This window comes from Podarcis erhardii (genome assembly GCF_964252035.2).
Source record: "Podarcis erhardii genome assembly, chromosome: 2".
Classification (NCBI taxonomy): Eukaryota; Metazoa; Chordata; class Lepidosauria; order Squamata; family Lacertidae; genus Podarcis; species Podarcis erhardii.
Window position 1 is genome coordinate 109,681,172 of NC_138498.1, and position 20,360 is coordinate 109,701,531.

General features: G+C 41.3%; 3 protein-coding genes across 4 annotated transcripts in view; all 3 read right to left on the reverse strand.

Annotated features, from left to right (window-relative positions):
• Window positions 1-9,264, reverse strand: part of LOC309337130 (olfactory receptor 2G3-like) — a 25,727-nt gene extending 16,463 nt beyond the window's left edge. Inside the window, exon 1 of one of the 2 annotated variants that reach the window (XM_081853840.1) lies at window positions 9,132-9,264. The gene's annotated coding sequence lies outside the window, so the exon portion shown is untranslated. Of the gene's footprint in view, window positions 1-9,127 lie in introns of both variants that reach the window. The other variant, XM_081853839.1, reaches the window with a different exon arrangement.
• On the reverse strand, window positions 6,266-12,537 carry LOC309337131 (olfactory receptor 2G3-like). Its single transcript, XM_081853841.1, has 2 exons — window positions 12,166-12,537; window positions 6,266-7,242 (listed from the first exon to the last, which is right to left on the reverse strand). Exon 2 carries the CDS (start codon window positions 7,237-7,239, stop codon window positions 6,295-6,297), a length of 945 nt encoding a protein of 314 aa, XP_081709967.1. The 5' UTR covers window positions 7,240-7,242; window positions 12,166-12,537; the 3' UTR covers window positions 6,266-6,294.
• Window positions 12,538-15,650: 3,113 nt separating this feature from the next.
• Window positions 15,651-20,140, reverse strand: LOC309335185 (olfactory receptor 2G6-like; the record flags this gene model as incomplete). The annotated part of the gene is made up of 2 exons (XM_081850060.1): window positions 15,651-16,317; window positions 20,118-20,140. The coding sequence occupies 2 exons, from the start codon at window positions 20,138-20,140 to the stop codon at window positions 15,651-15,653; spliced, it is 690 nt and encodes a 229-aa protein (XP_081706186.1).
• Between the last annotated feature and the right edge of the window lie 220 nt (window positions 20,141-20,360).

Here is a 20,360-nt window from a genome sequence, read left to right on the forward strand (position 1 = left end):
AATTGAAAAGGCACAGATATATTTGCGTGAGCAGGCCAGAGCGGGAAATATTTATAATATTGACCGTCATCTCCAAGATAACTTTCCCTTGGAAGATCCTAATTGGGATCCAAACAATGCAATTCACCTGGCCAGACTTACCACCTACCGCCAGACACTTGTGCAAGGTATCCGCAGGGCATGCCAGAAGCCCACTAATATGTCTAAAGTCTCAGAAGGGTAGATGTGTTACCCATAACACTGTTTCGTGTTCGGTGTGCACCCACAAAAAGACTTAAGTTGTCACCTTTTGAGCTCCTGTATGGGAGACCGCCCTCCTTTGTTCAGGATATTCCAGCTGACCTTAAACAAATAGGAGACCATGTGACACAGGAACAAGTGCAATCTCTCTCCCGTGTTTTTGTTTCTCTTAACAGGTGGGCCCTCGAGCGCACGCCGTGCAGCATTGCCGAGCCGATTCATCAGTTCCAGGCTGGCGATAGCGTATGGGTGAAAGAGTGGAAACGCGATCCACTTGCACCTAAGTGGCGTGGACCTTACACCGTCTTGCTCTCTACTCCAACAGCGGTGAAGGTAGCTGAGGTGACCCCCTGGATTCATCACTCTCGTTTGAAGAAGTCTGAAGGCAGTTGGACGTGCAAAGGTGACCCCTCTAATCCTTTAAAACTAACTCTCTCCAAAAACCCCTGTATCTAGCCCTACCGGGAACGGGCTAGGTCACGGGCAACATTTGACGACCGGCCTGCTGCAGCCACAACCTGGAAGCTGGCTGACCTGCGCACGCCTGAAGCTTGAGGAGCGTCTGAACCAGCGACTGTGAACGGAAAGATTCTCTAATACAATTGATTGACTGCCCCCCCCTTGTGGAACAATTATCAGAGATATTACTCATTGGGGATCCTCGGGATATATGTTTTGGTCTTGGTGGTTCCCCATTTCTGTCACTGGGGGAATTATATTGGGGCTAATAATTATTTGCTATCACAATAAGGTAATCTTTTGTGGAAGGAATGCATATACTAGACATCAACATGATTTTATTAATCCTGATCCCTTGGGAAGGGGAAGGGTCCTTGAATCTGACCAAATTGGCTAAATATGGATTCAGCCATGACCACAATATGTGGGTAGGTTTAGCTGAAATGGTAGCTAATGTTGCAAATAGGACCAATTGCCTTGTTTGCTCTCTTGGGCCAGATGATTCAGAGGGAGGTATGCCGTTATTACCGATACCATTAGATGCTATTGGTATGGTAAGCGAAATGCCACACCAAACTGAAATACAGAATTTCCCCGGATGGAACTCAACTAAACCATTACGAGTTATACCTGTACAAGGGGAATTCTGTGTACATAAATCATCAGATGCAGCTGATTCTCCCATGATAGGCTCTTCTCATTGTCACTATACTTGGGATTATAAGAAGAATAGTCATACCTGGGCACACGGTACTACCTATCGAACTCGGAATGCCTTGCCCTGTGCACCTCCTTTTATTCATGCATGGAAAGTGGTGTGGAACATAACTGTGACAGAAGAAGGCAATCTAACATACTGCACTGTGAACTCTCTACCCCTTTTGGTATTTCGCCTTCTGTATTCCCCGTACCAAAAACCTCAGACCCGATGGTTGTGGTGGATATGTGGAGAATGGGCATACAAGAAACTCCCTTCCAAATGGAGTGGGACTTGTTTCTTGGGTTGGGTATTACCACCAATGTGGATTATGCCCACTAGTTCGGCCAGGCGAACACGAAGGAATGCTGATATTTCTCATATAGCAGGAGGAAGTACCCAAAGTTGGAGCGGTACTGATGATTGGCCGCCAGAGCGCATTATAGCCTATTATGATCCTGCCTCCTGGAATCCTGGTGAGCTCATACAAGGGGCACGGGATCCTATTTATAATCTAAACAGAATAATTCGATTGCAAGCAGTAGTGGAACTTGTAACCAATGCAACGGCCCAGAGTTTGAGACTTATTGCACAACAGTTGGATGAAAGTAGAGCCGCCATTTTGCAGCTGAAAATGGGAATGGATTATGTACTTGCCAGGCAGGGAGGCCTATGTGGAGTCTTGAACTTGACAGGGAATGCCTGTTGCTTTAACATTTCTGATAATGGTGAGGCAATCCGTGTGTTGGCCACAAAGATGGAGAATATAGCACATGTCCCAGTACAAACATGGGAAGGATGGGATATGGGATGGCTCACCAATTGGTTACCTAATGTCACAGGACTCAAAGGGATACTATTGTCTTGCTTGTTTTTCTTGACAGTAGTAGTATTGGTTTTATGTATGATGCCATGTATCATTTCATGTTTTAGAAGTACAATTAGCAAGATGGTTTCAAATGAAACTCTACCTCATATCATGGCCCTATACAGAGCTTTACCTCAGGAATATGATGAAGGTCAAGCTATCAAGGACACTTGGGATGAAGGTCCTTGAGCTTGAAAGGGGGGAATGAGGCATCTAATCATAAGCCTGCATTTTTATCAAAGCTTCTATATATTTCAATCAAGGCTTGTATTTAAAAATGAGCTTAAAAAAAGGATTTTCAAATGTTTCATGCCAGGCAAAAGACCAGCTGCCTAAAAGAACCTTGGCAAGATGTTTTTCCTCCTAAGACAAGAAGGGCCCCATTGATTTATAGTAGAAAAACAATTCTCAAAGTCATAAAAAGGGAGAATTACATATGCTGCCCCAAGGCTGAGAAAACACCATTAGGAATGGGGAAGATAATACCAATGTGCCTCCCAGTAAAATGAGCCAGATCTTCTTTCTAAGGTTAAAAGGCCAGGAGCAATGGGGAGAAACATTTAGCTGGAAAGAGAACATTTTTGGGGGAAGTCTTTTTCTAAAGCTGTTTCTTAAACTAAGAGAGTTAAAAAGGTTAAAATGTGTTAAATGTTGGAAAGGCAACTGGCTTGGCAGAAGAAGCAGCTTCTTCCTATTTTATTTTGAGGCTGGAGAGGAGGGGGAAAGGGGGAGGTGCAAACTGAAGAGGCTTCTTTTAAAAGCTGTGTTTTATTGAGTTCCTTCCTTTTTACTTTGAGAAGCTTTATTCTTTTAAGAGGCTACCTATGATAAATGTATGAAATATATTAGCTTAAATATATTGGCTTAAATGTAATTATGCAAAGGATTTAAGGAATGCTAGATTCTTATTTCATATGGTTGTAAGAGTTGTATTTATCCTGAAATTAAGTCAGCCACCAGCCTAGCCCCCCTGCCGGACAGAGGACGCCATCCGGGCAGTCTTGATATATGGTTGTCAGGCATTTGTTTAGAAACATTAAATGAAGGAAATCTTTCAATGTTGATGTGAAACTCAAGATCCTTGACATCTGTTGAACATAAAAATGTAAGATTAAACATCTGTTTTAGAAGGCAATAGGGCAAGAAGGGCAAGAGGTGAGCTGGTAATTAAGATTCCATGTAAGATATATTATTACTTATATGTCATATATATAGCTCTTTGTCTCCCTTATAAGGGCAAGGAAATGGGTGTATCTTTTGTGGGTGTATCTTTTGTGATTGGTTCTACCAAACAGCCAATAGGAATTTCAACCAGGCTGATTGGACAGAGGCAGCCACAGGAGGAGCAAAGGGGGCTGGATTAAGGGAATATAAGTGCTGGCCAGAATGGCAGGAGGCCAGGCCAGAGCTTGGTAACCACGTACCACTGAGCCTCTTATTTATTTGTCTGACAAATAAATTACTATTTTAATTTCTCTATTGCTGCGTTGAATATTTCATTCCAGCTAAGCGTTAACCACAAGCAGGGTGCTACACTACTAATCAGTGCTTTTTTCCTCGGGGGGCGCAGGGGTACACATACTCCTAAACATTTTGTGAATCTAAGTTTGGCCTCATTGAGGGGCAGTATTTCAATATGAGTAGGAGGAGAAGGAGGAGGAGTTTGGATTTGATATCCCGCTTTATCACTACCCAAAGGAGTCTCAAAGCGGCTAACATTCTCCTTTCCCTTCCTCCCCCACAACAAACACTCTGTGAGGTGAGTGGGGCTGAGAGACTTCAGAGAAGTGTGACTAGCCCAAGGTCACCCAGCAGCTGCATGTGGAGGAGCGGAGACGCGAACCCGGTTCCCCAGATTACGAGTCTACCGCTCTTAACCACTACACCACACTGCCACTAATACACAATGATGGTGTCAAAAACATGTTGCTGAATATCACAGACAGGGCCTTGAATAGCAGTACATCACCACAAGGGGGGGTGAACTGTGTCGTATGCATAGCAAGGAAACAAAACCCAAGTGGGAGAAAAACCAAATGTAGATCAATTCCTAGTGAATTTTGTGGCTGAATGATGATGTGAACCCAGATCCCCCTCCCCTTGGACTAAAACTAGTTCTCTAAATGTGACACCAACACGAGGTGTCCAAAAACCAAATTGGAGTACTCAGAAATATCAATATGCAATGAAATAAATTTATCTGACCAACAGTTTCCATATAGCTAGTTGATTCAAAGACTTTTGCTCCCTAAGGAGTTAAGTAGTATTTTTCTTTCCACGCCTTCCCTCATGCAAGTCACAGCCTCCAGAGGACATTGCGCAAGCGAGGAGGAGGAGAGTCCTTTGAGGCTTCTTTGCTCGTGGCTGCAGCGTAAAGTATTCCCCTAATTATTGGGTCTGAGTTCTGTTCCTTCTGCGGCTCCATGTTGGTTCTTTAGGGAGCTGCTGAAGATGCAGGTGGGGAGGATAGCAATTTCCTCCTGCACCTCCCTGCTGGATAACATAATAAAATCTGACAGTAATTTGGTTTAAATTTTGTTTTTTTTAAAAAAATACTAATTACCTTTGGCCCTCCAGATGTTGGTGAACTACAACTCCCATCTTCCCAAGGCTTTTGGCCATGCTTGTTCGGGCTGAACAGAACTGTGCTTCAGCAACATCTGGAGGGCTGAATGTTAAGTCATGTAAACATGAGAAGGTTTTCTTGTACACATGATACCTGGTTCATATTCATACTGCATAGATTCAGAAGCAGATTGGGGATGGGACCTGACTTTTTAAATGGTATCAATGAAATCTATCATGAACAAAAAGCTAAAATTATTGTAAATAATGTGGTACCGGAGGAAATTAGAATTGAGAAGGGAACCAGGCAAGGGTGCCCACTTTCCCCTCTCCTGTTTATTTCGGTCCTAGAGGTCTTGCTAAGTATGATTAGAAAAGATGAACAAATTAAAGGTATTAAAGTAGAATCCAAACAATATAAATTAAAAGCCTTTGCTGACAATTTAGTACTGACATTACAGGATCCAGACTCCAGTGCAGTGAAAGCACTGGAGTTGATACAGGAATTCGGGCAGGTAGCAGGATTTAAGTTAAATAAGAGTAAAACCAAAGTATTAGAGAAAAATCTGGATAATGATGAAATAAAACTATTACAAGAAAAGACGGGCCTAGATTTTATGAAAAAAGTCAAGTATTGGGGTGTGAATCTGTCTTGGAAAAACTTGAACTTATATAAAGAGAACTATGAGAAACTATGGAATGAAATTAAGAGAGACCTAGAGATATGGTCAAATTTAAAACTGTCATTAATGGGCTGGATTTCAGTGGTTAAGATGAATGTATTGCCAAAGGTTTTGTTTGTTTGTTTCAAGCCCTCCCAATCATAGACAATGTGAAATGCTTTAAAGAATGGCATAAAGCTTTATCTAGATTTCTCTGGCAGAGGGGAAAACCCAGAATTAAATATAAATTACTTAGGGATTCTAAAGAAAGAGGGGGATTCTCCCTGCCAGATTTGAAAATCTATTTTGAGGCAGCTGCTTTTTGCTGGATTAAAGAATGGATACAACTAGAAGACACTGATGTTTTAGATTTAGAGGGATTTGATAATTTGTTTGGATGGCATGCATATCTATGGTATGATAAAGTAAAGGCCCATAATGCTTTCAAAAATCATGTAATTAGGAAATCTCAGTACAACGTATGGATAAAATATAATGATCTCTTAGAAAGGAAGACACCCAGATGGCTTTCACCAATGGAGGCGAAGGCTCAGAAAAAGTTAAATATGGATATCAAGTGGTTGAGGTATTTAGATTTATTGTTGGAAGTAGCTGGAGTAGCTGGATGGAGGTGGGGGTCACTGAAAATGGCCATCCCATAAAAGAGTGACACCACAATCAAGTGCAGGCAATCCAACATAAAAAAGAAGCTCTGCTTGCCATATAAGTGATCAGTGATGTTTTATTTATTTTTATTAAAATATAACCACAGAGCCTCTGCATGGAGTTGGGAGACATTGGTCTTAAGTTTTCTTCATCAGTCTTCTTAGAGCTTTGTGCACCTCTTTGTTCCTCAGGGTATAGATTAGGGGATTGAGCATGGTGACAACAAATGTATAGAAAAGGGAAACCATCTTGCCCTGATCGCGGGAGTAGTTGGACGCGGGCTGGACGTAGCTGAAGATGGCCGTCCCATAAAAGAGCGACACCACGATCAAGTGGGAAGCACAGGTGTTGAAGGCCTTCTGCCTGCTCTCTGCTGAGCGGATCCTCAACACAGCAACCACAATATAGCTATAAGAGACCATAATGAGGCCTAGTGGTACTATAAGGAACACTGCACTAAAAGCAACAAGCAAAGCCTCGTTGAAGAAGGTGTCAACACAGGCCAGTTTGATTAAGGCTGGCACCTCACAGAAAAAATGGTCTATTCGGTTCTCTCCACACCGTGGAAGCTGAACAGTCATCACTGTGTGCACTAGTGAATTGCTGAAGCCAAAAAGCCAGGCGATGGCAGCCATTTTGAAACATAAAGTGTGGCTCATAATGGTAGTGTAGCGCAGTGGATGGCAGACGGCAGCATATCTGTCATAGGCCATGACAGCCAAAAGGACGCATTCTGTAGAGCCCAGAGCAAGGGAGATGTGCAATTCAGCCACACAGCCACCATAGGAGATAGACTTCTTTTTCTTCCAGAAGCTCACCAGCATCTGTGGTCCAAGGCTGGTGGTGAAGCAAAGATCAAGGAAGGAGAGGTTGCTGAGGAAGAAATACATAGGGGTGTGGAGATGGGGGTCCAGTCGTGACACCACAATGATGGTTGTGTTTCCCAACAGGGTCATCATGTAGCAGGTCAGGATAATGGCAAAGAGGAACATCTCCAAGCGTGGGCGGTCAGCCACTCCCAGTAAAATGAATTCTCCTTGGTAGCTCTGATTACCTTCTTCCCACAATCCTTCCCTGTACATTATCTAGAAAAGGAAGAAACAAAAATAGGAAAATACCTACTCAAAATGGAGCTGGGATAAACAGTTGGCACAAAAGCAATAGTGGCATGGTTGCAAGACTGTGATCACCCAGTGATTCTCATTCTTGGACATGAGACTCGTCTCCGTTCTCCAAGTCCAAGCTCCAGTTAAGTGTAATCTCTACCCAATCTGCTTCTGAATCAATGCAGTATGAATATGAACCAGGTACCATGTGTACAAGAAAACCTTCTCATGTTTACATGACTTAACATTCAGCCCTCCAGATGTTGCTGAAGCACAGTTCTGTTCAGCCCGAACAAGCATGGCCAAAAGCCTTGGGAAGATGGGAGTTGTAGTTCACCAACATCTGGAGGGCCAAAGGTAATTAGTATTTTTTTAAAAAAAACAAAATTTAAACCAAATTACTGTCAGATTTTATTATGTTATCCAGCAGGGAGGTGCAGGAGGAAATTGCTATCCTCCCCACCTGCATCTTCAGCAGCTCCCTAAAGAACCAACATGGAGCCGCAGAAGGAACAGAACTCAGACCCAATAATTAGGGGAATACTTTACGCTGCAGCCATGAGCAAAGAAGCCTCAAAGGGCTCTCCTCCTCCTCACTTGCGCAATGTCCTCTGGAGGCTGTGACTTGCACGAGGGAAGGCGTGGAAAGAAAAATACTACTTAACTCCTTAGGGAGCAAAAGTCTTTGAATCAACAAGCTATATGGGAACTTTCCAAGTTGGTCGGATAAACTTATTTCATGGCATATTGATATTTTGAGTACTCCAATTTGCTATTTCGACACCTCGTGTGGTGTCACATTTAGAGAACTAGTTTTAATCCAAGGGGGTATCTGGGTTCACAACATCATAAAGGTAAAGGTAAAGGGACCCCTGACCTTTCGGTCCAGTCGTGATCGACTCTGGGGTTGCAGTGCTCATCTCACCTTATTGGCCGAGGGAGCCGGCGTACAGCTTCCGTGTCATGTGGCCAGCATGACTAAGCCACTTCTGGCGAACCAGAGCAGTACACGGAAACGCCGTTTACCTTCCCGCTGGAGCGGTATCTATTTATCTATTTGCACTTTTACGTGCTTTCGAACTGCTAGGTTGGCTGGAGCAGGGACTGAGCAACGGGAGCTCACCCTGTCACGGGGATTCGAACTGCCAACCTTCTGATTGGCAAGTCCTAGGCTCTGTGGTTTAACCCACAGCGCCACCCACGTCCCTTCACATCATCATACAGCTACAAAATTCACTAGGAACTGATCCACATTTTCTCCTCCTTGGCTTTTTGTCTCCTTGCTATGCCCATGATGCAGTTCACCCCCACTTGTGCTGATGTACTGCTATCCAAGGCAATGTCAGCCCACTAATCCAGGCAAAAGCAGCCATTTTGAAGCACAGGGAGTGGTTCATAATAGTAGTGTAGCGTAGCGGGTGGCAGACCGCAGCATAGCGGTCACAGGCCATGACAGCCAAAAGAATACATTCTGTGGAGCCCAGAGCAAGGAAGATGTAGAGCTGGGCCACACAGGCACCATAGCACCATAACTGATAGTCTTGCTTTTCTGCCAGAAGTTCACCAACATCTGCAGACCCACACTGGTGGTGAAGCAAAGATGAAGGAAGGAGAGGTTGCTGAGGAAGAAATACATAGGGGTGTGGAGATGGGGGTCCATCCGTGACACCACAATGATGGTCGTGTTGCCCAGCAAGGTCATCGTGTAGCAGGGCAGGAGCATTGCAAAGAGCAATGTCTTCAAGTGTGGGTGGTCAGCCACTCCCAGTAATATGAATTCTCCTTCATGGCTCTTATTGCCTTCTTCCCACAATGCTTTCCTGTACATGAGCTAGAAAAGGAAGAAACAAAAATAGGAAAATACCTACTCAAAATGGAGCTGGAATAAACAGTTGACACAAAAGCAATAGTGGCATCTTGGTATGGCTGAGATCACCCATGTACCATGTGTACAATGAGAAAACCTTCTTATTTTTACATGGCTTAATGCAGGGATGAGAAACACTCCTGATGTTCCCAAACTACAACCCTCTTCGGCCCTGGAAGCATCGCCAAAAGCATGGGATGCTGGGAGTTGTAGTTCAGCTATGTCTGGAGGGCCAAGGGTAATCTGATATTCAAGATTAAAAGGAGTTAAACCAGGTTACAATCAGAAGATTAGGGTGCTCTGATTTAGCACTGAAGTGTGGACTTTCCGGGGGAAGTAGCAGGGCCCTAGAAAGCATGGGACAAGTGGAAAATCACTTGGACCCATGCTTTCTACACACGGGACAAGCAGAAGGGTGGATGGGCATACAGTACATTCTTGCTCCAGGTTATTTTAGCACAGGGAAAGCCAACACTGGACTTCAGCTCCCAGAAAGCATGGGAAATGATCAGGAATGATGGGAGGCATAGTGCTAATGGAAGAGAATACGTAACTGATCTTGGATTTTAAGATTGCTCTGCTTTTTTTATTGTATGGTTTTTATTCAGAGCTGTGGGAAACCACTCTGGTATTTTTATGAGTACAGTGGTATCTCGGGTTACAGACGCTTCGGGTTACAGACGCTTCAGCTTACAGACTAACCCAGAAATAGTACCTCGGGTTAAGAACTTTGCTTCAGGATGAGAACAGAAATCGTGCAGTGGTGGCACAGCAGCAGCTGGAGGCCCCATTAGCTAAAGTGGTACCTCACGTTAAGAACAGTTTCAGGTTAAGAACTGACCTCCAGAACGAATTAAGTTCTTAACCCGAGGTACCACTGTAGTGGCATATCAGTATTTTCAAATAAATATTTAAATGTGCTCTAGATGGTGCTACCTTTAGAACATACCAAAAGAGTTTAGTTCATACAAAATACAGTGGCTTCTGAAAGGAACCCACAAACTGGGAGTTAGCCAATTCCTGTTTTAAAAAGGGGAAATGTTGTTTGGCTCTGAACAGGACATGTAAGGGTTGAGATGCTTACTAAAAACGATAATATTTTGTAGTGATAGAAAGAAGGCAAATTAGAGTTGAAAATAATTAGATTGAAATAAATTACCAGCTACCATATGCTCATATGTAAACCAGTGGTCAGCCACACCTTGAATACTGTGTACTATTCTGGTGGTCAAATCTCAGAAAAATGTAGACTTGCGGTTAAAAATACATAAAGACAAAGAGCATACAATAAAATGATCCAGGGTTGGAGACCTCGCTTATAAGGAAGATTTGTTTAGAGAAACTACACAAAGGTCGAATAACCTAATTGTATCAGCTGCAAATACAAGTAACAGAAAGACAAAAGCTGCTTGCGCCCCCCCCCCCCAGTATTTAAAAGAAGAATCAACTTAAGGAGGGAGTAGGAATCTGCGATAAAGATGCTTAATCTGTTTCCCAACTTCAGCTTGAAATATCCTTCCCATACACTTTCCCCATATACATTTCCAAGCACACGTCTCAAAGCTGTGAGGGAGAGAAACTTTAGGACAAGACAAGAAAATTACTCACCAGTATTTTGTTGAAAGTGCCGTGTTCCATGAACTGAAAAAGGTGTATTTAATATTTTATCTCTATTCTATTCATTTCACAACCATCCATCCTATAATTTATGGTCCCTTTCTTTCTCAGATGAAATCCTCACGCTACCTCACTAGGGTGTGTCATTTTAGGGTTGAAACTTAGTTTTTGCCAATTTATTCAGTGAGGGGTATTTTTGAGTGTGAGGAATTCAAATCTGCTATTATTTTTGTGACTAGACAACGTTTAGTTTGGTAAGTTCACATTTGATGAAGAAGCACATAAACTACTTTTGGAAAACCAAATACAGTAATACTAATTTTATCATATAAAATATATAACTGCAACTACTTGGCAATCAATTTGAATGATATCTATGCAATCTTACACCCATTTTACTTTCCAAGCAAACCAAAATTGTATTAATTTAACCAAAATATCTTTTGAATTCCCAAGTTATTTTACAACATTTTAGCAACCCTTTATTTTTGATTTAGCTCACCTCTGTCTCAGTGAGAAGTAAATTCATTCTGAAAAATGTGTATCCAATATTTTATCTCTTTTCTTCTCTTCATTTCTCTTCCATCCATCCTGTAATTTGTGGTCCCTTTCTCAAGATGACACTCCTCACACTACCTCAGAAGGGCGTGTCATTTGAGGGGTGAAACTTAATTATTGCAAGGTATTCTTGAGTGTGAGGAATTCAAATCTGCTATTATTTTTGTGACTGGACAACATTTAGTTTGGTAAGTCGACGTTTGATGAAGAAGCACATAAACTACTTTTGGAAAACCAAATAAGTTTAATATTATCATATAAAATATATAACTGCAAGCACTTGGCAATCAATTGTAATGATATCTATGCAATTTTACACCCATTTTACTTATCAAGCAAAACAAAATTGTATTAATTTAACCAAAATATCTTTTGAATTTCTGTCATGTTAGAAATTTTATTTTTTAAAAAATAATATTTATTCAAAATTTTGAAAGTTACAAAAAGAAAAAAAAGAAAAAATAAAAATAAAAAGGCAGATAAAATACAATCATTTAAAAAAGAAAAAGAACAAATTAAACCTTTACATAGCTTTCTTCCTTTACTTATTTCCTTGACCTCCTCACACCTCCCATTTTTGTATTCTAGTTCAAATTGTTATTTCAGCAAATCCTTCCAACCTTGTTTTTATCTTAATAATTTGTTTTAATATACTATAATTTTACGTTCTCTCTTTCATCAATTCATTTTTACTTAATCCTTTATATCATTTCTCCCAAAACCACATAATTTTCTTTTTCCAACATCTTTCTAACAATCCTTAATTTTACAATATTTTTGAAGATAAACTTTAAATTTTTTCCAATCTTCTTCCACCATGTTAGAAATTTTAGCACCCTTCATTTTTGGAATTAACTCACCCCTGACTCTTGGTCTGCTGTGACAGTCTGTATTGAGAGAGCAAGTGGCTCCACCTTGGGCCAAGGAAACTCTCATAGAGCTCACTCTGGATGCAACTCCAGGTCATCAAGAGGGTATTGTGTAGAAAATACCAGGGGTAGCCTGGGCAGTCATGAAATTGCCTTATAGCCAATAAGAGCATTAGTCCAGCTATCTCAGCATTACACAGTATTCTCCGTGCTTGAGTTGCCAGGTTTTGTTGGACTACTACTCCCATCACCCCTCAGACACCTTAGCCAATGGTGATGGACGATGGGAGTTGCAGTCCAACAGGTAGGGGTGGTGTGCTAGGAAAGGGAAGGCTGCTTCAGAATAAACCTCACACACCCCTGACTATTAATCATGTCAATTGATGGCAGTTGTCATTCAAGCCACCTGTCAGGCACGACGCCAGAGAAGTTTGCTTTACACCTTCCTGTTCTATAGTCGAAGCAGGCAGAGAATGAAATCAAATAAGAAGAATTTTTTAAAAAAAGCAGAGAGAAAGAGCAGTATGTCTTTCTGAAGGGGAGAGGGTCAAGGGGGAAACGGCAGGAGGAGACTGGAAAAGAAAGAAATGCAGATTCTCTTACACCTGGAGGCATCTCCATAAGGATCAGTGTAAATGATGGTGGGGAAAGAGAAATGCTCCCTGCAACTCTTACTCTGGTCGGCTTGCCTAATTCGGTCCAGCGCCTTGGTTCTTCTGCCTCAGCACATCTACATGGCCACAGTAAGATGATCTCTCTGTCTCTAAAGGGGCCTTCAAGGGTCAGGATAAATGATTTTATGATGTCATCCAGGAGGATGGGAGAGGTGGAGGAAATTGCTCTCTCTCCCCTTCTTCAGCAGCTCTCTGAGGAACCATCATGAAGCCCCATAAGGGCCAGAACTCAGACTCGATAATTAAGGGGAAACTACATGTTACCCTTCAGTCATGAGCAAGGAGGCCCCAAAGGACCTGCCTCCTCTTCCCTTGCACAGCATCCTCTGGAAGCTGTGACTTGCACCAGGGCAGGGATGGAAAAGAGAACACTACTTAACTCCTTAGGGAGCAAAAGTCTTTGAATTAACTAGCTATGCAGAAATTTTCAAAGTTGTTAGGAGAAATTTATTTCATTGCATATGGATATTTCTGGGTATTCCAATTAGCTGTTAGGAGACCTCATGTGGTGTTACATTTAGGGAACTGGATTTAGTTTGAAGGGAGATCAAACTATGGGCATGGAGCCCATAGGCTGGTGACTACTCTGCCTATTTGGTAATCCGGCAATGAGGACTGTGGACCCTCTGCTTATCAAATGGACCCTTACTTTTAATATTTTAATATCTCTATGGCAGCCTTTGTTATGTGAATGGTGCCATGGATCCCCTGGGGTCCAAGGTCCACCAATCAGAAGCACTGATTTGCAGCATTTTCACCTCACCTTTCTATAAAAATAATGTCATTATTACATTACAATGTTACAACACTGAAATAAAACATCTGTAAAATAATCATTAAAAACAAATGAACAGAAGAAACACCGCAAGTTGCCATAGAATGAAGGACAATTCATTATTATTAGAGTTGGCAGCCATTCTGTTCCAAATTTGAATCTTTCATTATTAGGCAGAGTGTTGACCATAAAGATGAACGTGTTGCCAAGAATGTTATTTCTGTTTCAATCGATTCCAATGATCGGCAGGATGGATTGTTTTTGGGCATCACAAAAAGATATTTCTAAACATATTTAGCAAGGGGAAAAACTGAGGATAAAATATAAAAATTAATAGATGCAAAAGAAAGAGGAGGTTTTCCCCTGCTGGATCTGAGATTATATTATGAAGCACCCTGTCTTTGTTGGTTGAAGGAATGGATGATGTTAGAGAATTCACATATTTTAAGACTTAGAAAGTCATGATAATATTTTTGGCTGGCACACTTATTTATGGTACAAAAAGGTGAATGTTCATAAAGGATTTACAAACCATATACTTAGGAAAAAATTGTATAGAGTGTGGGATAGTTACAAGAATTTACTAGTAAGAACACCATTATGGCTTTCATTGCTGGAAGCTATAGCAGTAAAGAAAAAGAACATGACAGAAGGGTGGACAACTTATAGAAATTTATAAAAACAAGAGGGAGGAGAGTATAAATTAAAAGAATTTAAGGAATTATCTGGGAAGTTAACAACATGGTTACAATATCATCATTTGAATGAAGTGTTTAATAAAGTTTGGATATGAGGCTTTGGGGAACAAATATCACAACTGGTGAGAGACCTGCTGGAATGGAATGTAAAAATGTTGTCTAAAATGTATAAAATATTATTGGAATGGGAGACAAAGGATGAGCAAATAAAACTTCAATGATACACTGGGCAATAGATATCAGTCATAATATAGATATGGAAGCATGGGAATGATTGTGGAATTTGAATGTAAAATCTACAGCATGTTATGGTTTAAGAGAAAATTATATGAAAATGATATATCGTTGGTATCTAACATCAAGAAAATTGGCTAAATCTAAATCTAAATCAAACAAATGTTGGAAACATAAAGAGAAAGAAGGTTCTTTTTATAATATGTGGTGGTTTTGTAGTAAGGTTAAAGCTTACTGGAAAATGATATATAATGAATTAAAAATGATGTTCAAAATAACATTTATAAAAAATGTTTCATAAATTTTTTTGGGGGGGAATTATAGGAACACAACTACCAAAATTGTGTATAAATTTATTTATGTATGCTACTACAGCAGCAAGAATGTTACTTGCGCCAAAATGGAAAGAAGTAGAAGTCCCAGTAAAGGAAGAATGGACACAAAAACTTATAAAATATGCAGAAATGGCGAAACTTACGGAAAAATAAGAAATCAAGATAACAAACTCTTTATAAAAGAATGGAAATGGTTTATTGAATAATTACAGACAAATTGCAAACAGATAAAAACATTAGCAGGATTACTGTAATAATCTGCAGTTTTATAAGACTATATATTCACAGTAGATAATTAAATGAGCAAATTAATTTGGATATGCAGAAATGAAAAAAATTAAGGAACCGCAGAAAGAGGGGGAAGGAAGTCAAATTTTGAAATGTTACATGCATTGTAAAATTAACGAAATATATCAATTTGAAAAGTATAAATAAAAAACCTTTTTTTAAAAAAGTTGGCAGCCATTCGACTCAAGTTGTCGATTTCCTCATTATTCTTCCAAGAGCTTTGTGCATGTCTTTTCTTAAGTTGTGGGTAAACATATCAGACGACACAGCGATTCTTCAAACAGCTCTTGTTTATTCACAGGCCAGAACAGAACTGGGCTGAAGGGTTCAGCCAACCTGCTTATATAGAGCTCAACTACAAAGCAACAGTAACTTTCTGTAACTATCGAATCACTGAACTATCCTTATTTGCATATGCGGACCTGAGTGAAAACTATCTACAGTATCCCCCTGCTGGCCCAGGGTGAGAACTTCAGTACATAACATCTTTGTTGCTCAGAGTGTAGATCAGTGGATTGAGCGTAGTGGTGCCAGATGTATAAAAGAGCGACATCATCTTGCCATGCTCCCTGGAGTAGCTGGATGGAGGCTGGACGTAACTGCCAAAGCCTGACCCGTAAAAGAACAACACCACAATCAAGTGGGAAGCACAGGTGCTGAAGGCCTTCTGCCTGCCTTTGGCTGAGCAGATCCGTAACACAGCAGCTGTTATGTACCTGTAAGAGGTTATAATGACACTCAGTGGTAACAGAAGATAAACCACACTGGAAGAAAGGAGCTCAGCCTCATGGAGCGTGGTGTCAACACAGGCCAATTTGATTAAGGCTGGCGCCTCACAGAAAAAAGTGTCTATTCGGTTATGTCCACACCGTGGAAGCTGAACAGTCAACACTGTCTGCACTAGTGAATTACTGAAGCCACAAAGCCAGGCAAAGGCAGCCATTTTGAAACATACAGAGCGGCTCATAATGGTGGTGTAGCGCAGCGGGTGGCAGACGGCAGCATATCGGTCATAGGCCATGACAGGCAAAAGAACACATTCTGTGGAGCCCAGAGCAAGGGAGATGTACAACTCAGCCACACAGCCACCATAGGAGATGGACTTGTTTTTTTTCCAGAAGCTCACCAGCAGTAGCTGTCTTATTACAAAAGAATTTCAAAAATAGACTGGAAAGAGAAGTTGAATTGCAATTTATTACCAACTTAAAACCATGGAGAGACCTGGTCTGAATAGAGACATTGGATTCTTATCTCATTATACATGACAAAGCTATTTTTAGCCATCTCACCCCTTGCTTTTTCCTGTAAGACCATTGCAGTCGTTAACAGTCGTCAACAGGTTTACCACACCTATCAGCCAATCACCCATTCCCACCCTCTCACTATATATGAGGGTCTGGTGTCTTTTGTTTCAGTGTATCTGAAGAAGTGTGCATGCACACGAAAGCTCGTACCAATAACTAACTTAGTTGGTCTCTAAGGTGCTACTGGAAGGAATTTTTTCATTTTGTTTCAATGAAGGAAAGGTTAATTAAGCCTTGGGAGGAGGGAGGAAGCAACAGCCCTTGTTATACACCCGCCGCCTACACGCTCCTCTTCTGTTATGTACTGAGCTGAATCCTAGAACAATAGGATCCAGAATGCAGCAGTCTGATTGGTCCACAGGAGCCACCCAATCCAGCTCCAGGTGGAAGTGAATCAGTAACCTGATTGGCCTACAGGAGCAGCCCAGAATTAGCCAATCACGTGGGGTCCATTGTGTAAATAATGTATATATAGCTAGATGTTTTGGGGAAAGTTTCATTCATTGCTACTACAAGCTGAATAAAGAGCATTAAATTCACACTCGACTCCGAGTGTATTTCACACACCATACATTTATTTTTTCCCTCTTTTTTAAAAAAATAATGTTTATTACTTTTAAACACTACAAAAAAAGAAAGAAAAAAGAAAAAGACAAGAAAAAAAACCCAATACAATACAATATAAAAACATTACACAACACTAACACCATAAACCAAACAAAACAAAACAAAAACACTTTAACACACATCATACAATTTCAGTGTCATATCTTTCATTTACTTGTTTCAATGACCTCCTCACACCTCCCTTTTTGTATTCCACTTCTGTTGATTGTTTCAGCAATTCCTTTCCATCTTCCTCTGTTTTCTATCCTATAATTATCTTAACATATTCTAACCTTATTTTTCCCTAATACTCTAATAATCTATTTATACTTAATTCCTTATAACATTTCTACTAAAGCCATATAACTTCATTCCAACATTTTTCTAACATTCATTAATTTTACAATATTTCTATAAATAGTCTTTAAACCTTTTCCAGTCTTCTTCCACCGACTCTTCTCCCTGGTCTCGGATTCTGCCAGTCATTTCCGACAGTTTCATATAGTCCATCAACCTGGTGATCTTCTGTCCGATGCTCTTAGCTCTTTTCCAAGTCCCTTCTGCAGATCTTCTTCGTATTTATACAAAAACTTTACTTTGTCTTCTACTGATCTTATTTTTATTTTCCTTCCTTTGAAGCTGAAGAGTAGACCTTGGGGAAACTCCCACCTGAAGATGATTTTATTCCTTCTCAGCAAGGCAGCCAAATCTCCGTAGTTGGACCTAAGATCCAAAAGGTATTTTGGGGCATCTTTAAAAATTTCCACTCTTGGCTGTTGTACTTCTGGGTTCTTCTGGTAGTGCCAACAGTCTCTTATTCTGTTCTTCTCTTTTTCCCCCTCCTCTTCCAAGTCTGAAGGCCCTCACAGTTTTAATCTCTTCTTGACCCAAGTCCAAGTCCCCAAAATCAGCAAATTCCTGTGTGAGGAAATCTATCATACTTTCCTTCTCCAATTCAGGTAGGGCTCTGATCCTCAAATTCGTTTGTTTTTCTTTAAGCTCAATCATAGCAAGCGTCGACTTATGGTCATCCAGTTGCCTCTGTAAGGCTGGGACTCTCTCTCTCTCCAATTGTGTTACATTACGTTCAGCAGCAACGGCTTTCTCCCTAGCTTCCTCCGCAGTTTGCCATGTCAAAATAGATTCCTGTATCAATTTCTGGATGGTTTCTGTGTTGATATTCACCTTTTGTCCCAAATTATTTATATTTTCTGTATTTAAATCGATTTTAATAGTTGCAGCTTCCACTCTCGCATTTGTCACGTCTACTTTCCTGTTAAGCTGTTCCAGTGAGTCATTTATCTTATTTAATGCAACCGCTAAGGCCTCTTCTATTGACATTCCTCTTGATTTTGAATATGCTGGTACAAAAGCAATAGTAGAAGAAGCAGGGGGGCCTGATGTTGAGGCTCTCCTAGATTGCTGCCAAGTCCTCCCAAACCTTAATGTTTTTTCAAGAATTGACTGGTCAGTTTTTTCTTTTCCATTAACCATAACACTTAACCGATTCAAGGTCAGTCCCAAAGTCTCACAGTTTTTTATCTTGCAGCTGGAAATTCCCCCAGCCCAGCTCTTGTAACAGTTTCAAAGGCTTCCTCTAGAGGGAAACAGTTTCTATTTAAGTTAGTCAGTAATGTCCTTTTTTAAAACACAGTTCAAGCAATGAAGTTAGTTTCAATTTTCAGTTACTTTTACTCCTTTTTAAAAGCAGACAGAGACAGTAGAAACAATGTATTTCTCTTATTAGCTAGCTGTCAACGAACAATCACTGTCAGTGAACATTCCAAAAAACATCAGTCCTGCTAGCAGCCCGTTTCCAGGGTCTGAGCGGCGGTATTTTAACTCTCTTCGCTCTCTCCCGCAGGCTTATTCAGTTCACAGCTTCCCCCCTCTTCTCCTGCCTCCAAGGGGGGGGGTTAATATTCTTTACCGATGAAAATTTAGTCCTTTACAATAGGCTTTCCAAGACTTCAGCTTGCAGCCTCATTGCTTCAGTCTATTTACAAAAGGGGAAGGCGGACTTCCTGTATTGAACCTCCCCGTTACGATGCCAAATTAAACGTTTAGAAATCCAATTCTCCCGCTTCAGCTCTACTCACGGGTAGTTACTTTAGAATCAAATTGTCCACAGGAAAAAGTCAGCGCTCTCCGGCAACAGCTATGCAGCTTCGCTCCGTGGAAGAAGCAGACGATTCGAAGCACCGCACTGCTCACCCCACGTTGCTCCAGACCCCCGAAACCGGGTTTCCCCGCGAGTAGGGGAGGCGCAAAAGGTGCCCGCCGAATCCCACGTTCACAGGCTTCTCCCGCCTGCGATTTTTTACGGGTCTCCGCCTTCGCTGTGGCGGCCAGACCCAGATTCCCACGGGGCAAATTCCTACCGATCAGAGGAATTCCGCCATTACCGGAGGCGCCAACCCGGAAGTCCTCACACACCATACTTTTAAACCACTATAATACCACAGGAGATGGCACTGTGGTCTATACAACAGAGCCTATGGCTTGCAGATCAGAAGATTGGTGGTTAGAACCCCCACAACAGGGTGAGCTCCCGTTACTCGGTCCCTGTTCCTGCCAACCTAGCAGTTTGAAAGCACGTCAAAGTGCAAGTAGATAAATAGGTACTGGTCCGGAGGGAAGGTAAACGGCGTTTCCATGCACTGCTCTGTTTCACCAGAAGTGGCTTAGTTATGCTGGCCACATGACCTGGAAGCTGTACGCCAGCTCCCTTGGCCAATAAAGCCCGATGAGCGTCACAACCCCAGAGTCGGCCACGACTGGACCTAACAGTCAGGGGTCCCTTTACTTTTAATACCACTTTAAACAGCCATGGCTTCCCCAAAGAATGCTGGGCGCTGTAGCTTAAGTAGGGTTGCCATATTTCAATACCGCCCCTTTTTGCCAAATCTTTAAAAAAATGAACATCGCCAAAATCTACACTACCAACATGGGCTGCCGCACATCTGGATTTTCCCAGACATTTCAGTGATTTTCCGCCCAGACGCTGTTTACAAGGGCTGAATACTGACTGTGTCCAGAAAATTTCGGACATATGCCAACCCTAAGTTTATGGTGCTGAAAGTTATTAGAAGACCCTGTTCTCCTCACAGAGCTACAGTTTCCTACAGAATCAGACAGCATTTTAAAAAATTAGTAATCTACTGTATAGACCACAGGAGCAAATCAGATCCACTTTCCCCTTCCCAAAAGCAGCAGCTCAAAGCACCTTATGAACTATGAAAACAAGCATTAAAAATAACAGAAAACATTAT